Below are 6,040 nucleotides of genomic sequence, written 5' to 3' on the forward strand. Positions count from 1 at the left end.
AACCAGGCAGGGAGCACAGCCTGGAGAAATGATACCGGACTCCAGGCCTGGGTCCAGATCCCTCCAGGTGCTCGGAGCAGGTGGGCCTCTAGCAGGTGACAGAGTCTAGCCCCACTAAGGACTCCCAAGGAAAGGGGAGGCCTCTCAGTACCAGGACTCCTGACTCTACTCTCCTGCTTCTACACTATTTCTCCCATGTGTCCGTTCACTGGAGGATTAAAGGGATCCTCAAAGGAGCAAGGCCTAACTGGCTGAAGTGACCCCCTCCTATCTCTCCCAGACAAAACAAGGAGCAAGACAACAGGCTCCGACACTTAGCTGGCTGTATTACCTTAATTGGAGCATCCCTGCCTGAGACGGCAATCGCCACCTGCGGAGGTCTGTCCTGTAGACCTTGACTCAATGATGGATGAATGAATACATTGTCACACCTAGTACAGAGATTTTGAGTGGGCTAGGGAGGGTCATCAACTGCTTTCAGAGGGTGTCTAGAGTTAACCAACCACCACTCCTTGTCCTTCCTTGCATTTATTCAATATAGATTTAATAACAGAAGTTCTAAGTCAACAGGCTTGTGGATAATTAACATGGTTAAAAGAGTGGTTTTACAAATGATAAAAGCTTTTCATTCAGGGGTCTAGAGTAAACACCACTAATGGGTAATTTCTCTTTGACCTCCCTATGAGAGGACCATCCAGCACAAAGTTTACATGAGCAAACAGAGTAGACAAAGGGATGTGGGGTAAACAGACTTAACTGGGGAAGCTTTATTGTTCCTATCTTTTACCATATGACTTAAAATTCTAACGTAATGAACTGGCTGCCTTCAGCCTATTCCATCACAACCTTTGGGCTTTCTAAAGGCTTTGAAACTATAATCTCCTAACTTTCCCTAATATTTCCTTAACATTTTGCCAGCCACCCCGAGTGAATCTCAACACTTGCCCACTCTGGAGGGAAACGTAGTGGAATATCTCTAAGGGTCCTGCCATGTTTGACTCTTTTTGTCTAAGGCTAAATGCACTGTGGGTCAGGTCTGGAATCCTAGGAAGCTGGGAAGGGAGGATGGTTTGAACCCAGGAGTTTGAGACTAGCCTGAACACCATAGCAAGACCCCTGTCTCCACAAAAAATAAAATAAAATGAAATAAAATTGGCCAGGCACGGTGGCCTGACCTGTGGTCCCAGTTACTTGGGAGGCAGAGGTGGGAGGATCACTTGTGCCCAGGCATCGCAGCTGTGGTGAGCTGAGATCCCACCACTGCACTCCAGTCTGAACAACAGAGCGAGATCCTATCGCAAAAAGAACAAATAAATAAAAATAAATGCACTAACATTTACTGAGCAATTTAGAGTATAATTCATTTAATCCCGACACCCCATGAGGTAGATCTACTGTTATCCCATTTTACACAGGAGGCTGAAGCGCAGAGCGGTTAACTGATGTATCAACGTCCTAGCAGAGTTCTAAAGGAGGCCCCCGGGGGTAGAAGTCTACCGTTATGGATGCCTGGGAGGGCTGCACGGGACATCCACGGGATGCTGGAGGTGAGAAGGCATGAGAGAGGGGCAAGAGGGAAGGCGCGGAGGGAGATAATGGGCCAAAGTGCCTGAGGAAGTAGACGGGGCTGAGTAGCCCGAGCCACACTGGCGTAAGTTCAGGTGGAGGGGAGGAGATAGGAACCAGGGCGGGATGTGGACAAGTGGGGAAAGGCAGGCCGACGTGGGCAGGGTGTGAGGAGGCCTTAAGAAAGAAGGGAGGATGGGACAGGGCCGCAGGAGAGGCAGGGGGCGCCGACAAAAGTGCGCGGGCTGTTGCGGGACGCGCGGTCCCACCTGAAGCATCGTGGCGGCTCCAGCACTGTGCACCTGGAAGTGGGCGGGCGGTTCTGCTGCCTCGTCGGCGCGCTGTAGCTGAAGCAGGCTTCAGCGATGTCCGGGTGGCCAAGGGGCAGGGCGTCGTGAGGGTTCTTGAAGTAGAAAAGGAAGCAGCGACGCGCCTATCACTAACCCGCGGCTGCGGAAGAGGCGCAGCGGCGCTGGTTCCCGCATGGGACCAGCCCCGGGCTCTGCGGCCGCCTCCTCGCCGTTGCTGCCTTCCTCCGCCCGGGCTCCGGCACTGGCTTGGCTGCCAGAGCGCCAACTGTCGGTGCCTCAGCCTCCGCGCCGCCTCGCTGTGGCTGCAGCACCCCCCTGTCCCCCGCGGCGCCCCGTTCCGCACCTCTCTGCTTCTCCCTCAGGTGAGCAAAGCGGCCTGGGACTTGTAGTCCCCAGCCTCCCCCTCAGCCCACCCGTTGGCCGTTGGCCGTTGCCCCCCCAGCCCCTCACCTCCCGCACTTGCCGAGTCCCCGCTCTGCCGGCGTCTCGCTCGGTAGCCTAAGCTGGAGTACAGTTGCGCCATCTCGGTTCACTGCAGCCTCCGCCTCCCGGGTTCAAGCAATTCTCCGGCCACAGCCTCCGGAGTAGCTGGGATTATAGGCGCCCGCCACCACGCCCGGCTAATTTTTGTATTTTTAGCAGAGACAGGGTTTTGCCACCTTGGTCAGGCTGGTCTCGAACTCCTGACCTCAAATGATCCGCCCGTCTCGGCCTCCTAAAATGCTAGGATTACAGGCGTGAGTCACTGCGTCCGGCCCAAAAGTCTTTTTTGGATGAGAAGGACTCACTCAGCTTGGTCCTGAAGAGCAAGTGGACAGAGGAAGAGGAGAGTATGAATGTGAGTCAAAGAGCAAGGCAGCCGATAGACCTTGCTGCGTATGGTTTTGCACTTTTTTCTTCAAAAAATGTCACTGTCTGAACAGTGCTGTTAGAAGACGCGCACACACGCGACGCAGCCAGTTCTCTGCAGGATTAGAAGAAACTTGCGCGAGTCAATCTGCGCAGTAAAAAATAAATACGAAATGGGCGAGAAAGCACTTAGCAGTCAAATCTCGCCACCCGGTTAAGTTTGGAAGCACAGCTGACACGCAGTAATGTTTGGTGCTGCCTAGCATCTCCGACTCCCGGCGCCCTCCGTTGCTAGGGTGACCAGACCCGCGTCCTAACTAACGCTCCGCCCAACAAACCATAGAGTACCGGAAAAAGCTCGAGCAGAGGAGACGGAAAGGGAACACAACGGCAGCTGCGGTGTGGTCGGTGCTGAGATGACGACCTTAGTGCTGGATAACGGAGCTTACAACGCTAAAATCGGTTACAGCCATGATAATGTGTCGTAAGTGCTTTCTTTCTCCGAATGACAGGATATATACGCCTAGTGGTGTCATGTGCTACGTTTCATCTCCGGACATCAGTGAATTGCAGACGCCCCCGCGCCGCCCTAACTTAGCCAGAGGGATGCCTTGGTTGGAGCTGGGTGGGTGGTTGTGATGCTTTGAACTGGAATTGATTTTGGTTTTAGTTTTGGGTTGCGAGCCCCGGAAGTGGGATGTATGTTTTATTTCGTAACAGGAAATAGCCATGGAAGATAGGCTTCTAGAGATGCTTTCCTGACAGAAGTTCATTGGCCTTTGGAAACTGTGGTCAGCGTGTTTGGGTGTTTGTGGATTTGCCTTGGGACAAGATTATAGGTTTCATTGGATTCTCAAAGGGGTCTATGACCCCTCAAAAGTCTAAAAATCACGGTCCTAGGACCTAGAGGCTTTGAAGACTTTGGCCTACTGGCCGACCTAGTTAAAACTACTGGTGTTTTGAAAAAGAAATGAAAGAGAGAAATCAAACTGAGTAGGAATGTCAATTGTTACAATCTTTCTCGAAAATGTTTTGGCAATGTGTGTCATTATCATTGTCTCAGAGGCTGGAGTGCAGTGGTGCGATCTTGCTTCACTGCAGACTCCTCCACATCCCTGGTTCAAGCGATCCTCCTGCCTCAGCCAACCAAGTAGCTGGGATTGCAGGGGTGCGCCAACACTCCCGGCTAATTTTTTGTATTTTTAATAAAGACGGGATTTCACCTTGTTGGCCAGGCTGGTCTCGAACCCCTGGCCTCAAGCGATCTGCCTTGGTCTCCCAAAGTGCTGGCATTACAGGCGTCAGCCACTGCACCCAGCCGACCCAGCAATTCTATTATTACTTAGATAATTAATTATAAGTACTATATTTGATAGGAGTAATTACAAGGATGTTTTATATTATTCATAGACATTGTGTACAGATAGCCAAAAAATGGGAAGCAAGCTAAATAATCAAGATTGGCTAAATATATCATAATACAAATATGAGCTTGATAACAAATGCAAATTCTTAAAATTATGTATTCAAAGAATATTTAAACATGTAGTGAAAATGCTGACAGTATTATAAGTGAAATAAGCAGGTACAAAACATTTTTTTACAGTATTATCCTAATGTCATCTCATATACATATACAGACACATTTGTATGTATACATACATGTGTGTATAATCGATAATGGCTCTAGTTTGTCTTCCAAACCAGATTGTAAGCTCATGGCAGGCAGCAATCATTTAAAAAATAGTTGCTACTTCTGTACCCTGTAACAGCATCAGTCTCCAACCTTTTTGGCACCAGGGACTGTTTTCATGGAAGACTTTTTAAAATTTTTTTGACATAGAGTCTCATTCTGTCACCCAGGTTGGAGTGCAATGGCGCAATCTCGACTCACAGCAACCTCCGCCTCCCGGTTTCATGTGATTCTCCTGTCTCAGCCTCCCAAGTAGCTGGGATTACAGGTGTCCACCACCACACCTGGCTACTTTTTGTATATTTTAGTAGAGACAGGGTTTCACCACGTTGTCTAGTCTGGTCTCGAACCCCTGACCTCAGGTGATCCCACCCGCCGCAGCCTCCCAAAGTGCTGGGATTACAGGCAGGAGCCACAGCCCTGGGCCTCATGGAAGACGGTTTTAACATGGGGATGGGGACATGGGTGTGGGTGGTGGTTTTGAAATGAAACGGTTTTCAGGTATTAGATTCTCACAAAAAGTGCACAAACTAGATCCTTCATATGCGCAGTTCAAAATAGGGTTTGTGCTCCTATGAGAATCTAATGTTACGGCTGATGTGACAGGAGGTTCAATTTAGGTGGTATGCTCGCCACCCCCAATCCCAGTGCTCACCTCCTGCTATGAGGCTCGGTTCCTAACAGCCTATACGGACAGGTACTGGACCACAAACCCTGGGATTGGGAACCCCTGCCCCACAGCATCTTGCTGATTGACGGTCTTTGGCTTCATGAAAACTTAATTTTTATAGGCATAATTTTTAACTTATGAATCTTTAATTCAAATGGTATTAAGACTTTCTGTGTTAAAGCAAGAAAGACTAGGACCTTTACCAAAGCAGTAGCTTTCATCTCTGCGGTGACAGAAGCAATACTTACCTGTAAGGATTTCTTGAGGATTACTGGAGAAAGAAAGGGTCCAGTATGGAACTTATTACATACTGAACTTAAAAAAAAGGGAGGGCGTTTTTCTTTTATTATTATTTTAAAATAGAGACAGGGGCTGGGCGAGGTGGCTCAGGCCTGTAATCCCAGTGCTTTGGGAGGCCGAGTCAGGTGGACCACAATGTCAAGAGATTGAGACCATCCTGGCCAACTTGGTGAAACCCCATCTCTACTAAAAATACAAAAATTAGCCGGGTGTGGTGGCAGGCACCTATTGAACCTGGGAGGCAGGGGTTGCAGTGGGCAGAGATCATGCCAGTGCACTCCAGCCTGGTGACAGAGTGAGACTCCATCTCAAAAATAAATAAAAATAGAGACAGGTCTTGCTCTGTCCACCCAGGCTGGAATGCAGTAGTGGGATTATAGTTCATTGCAGCTGCAAACTCCTGCACTCAAGCAATCTTCCTGCTTTAGCCTTCCAAGAAGGTAGGAGTGTAGTTGCTCATCACCATGCCTGCCTGATTTTTGTTTATTTTTTTATTATTTTTTTGAGACAGAGTCTTGCTCCATCACCAAGGCTGGAGTGCAGTGGTGCGATCTTGGCTTACTGTAAACTCTGCCTTCTGGGTTCAAGCAGTTCTCATGCCTCAGCCTCCTGAGTGGCTGGGACTACAGGCATGTGCCACCATGCCTGGCT

The 6,040-nt window shown here is 49.4% G+C and overlaps 1 protein-coding gene and 1 pseudogene across 2 annotated transcripts in view; one reads left to right on the forward strand and one right to left on the reverse strand.

The window, feature by feature from the left end:
* LOC108291274 overlaps positions 1-2,206 on the reverse strand; it is a 36,323-nt pseudogene extending 34,117 nt beyond the window's left edge.
* An 863-nt stretch (positions 2,207-3,069) lies between these two features.
* Positions 3,070-6,040, forward strand: part of ACTR6 (actin related protein 6) — a 26,475-nt gene continuing 23,504 nt past the window's right edge. Inside the window, exon 1 of one of the 2 annotated variants that reach the window (XM_017516411.2) lies at positions 3,070-3,210. In XM_017516411.2, coding sequence (XP_017371900.1) covers positions 3,143-3,210 — 68 coding nt within the window. In that variant the 5' untranslated portion in view covers positions 3,070-3,142. The remainder of the gene's footprint in view (positions 3,211-6,040) is intronic. The other variant, XM_017516407.2, reaches the window with a different exon arrangement.

Source organism: Cebus imitator, unplaced genomic scaffold (genome assembly GCF_001604975.1).
Source record: "Cebus imitator isolate Cc_AM_T3 unplaced genomic scaffold, Cebus_imitator-1.0 Scaffold18, whole genome shotgun sequence".
Taxonomy (NCBI): domain Eukaryota; kingdom Metazoa; phylum Chordata; class Mammalia; order Primates; family Cebidae; genus Cebus; species Cebus imitator.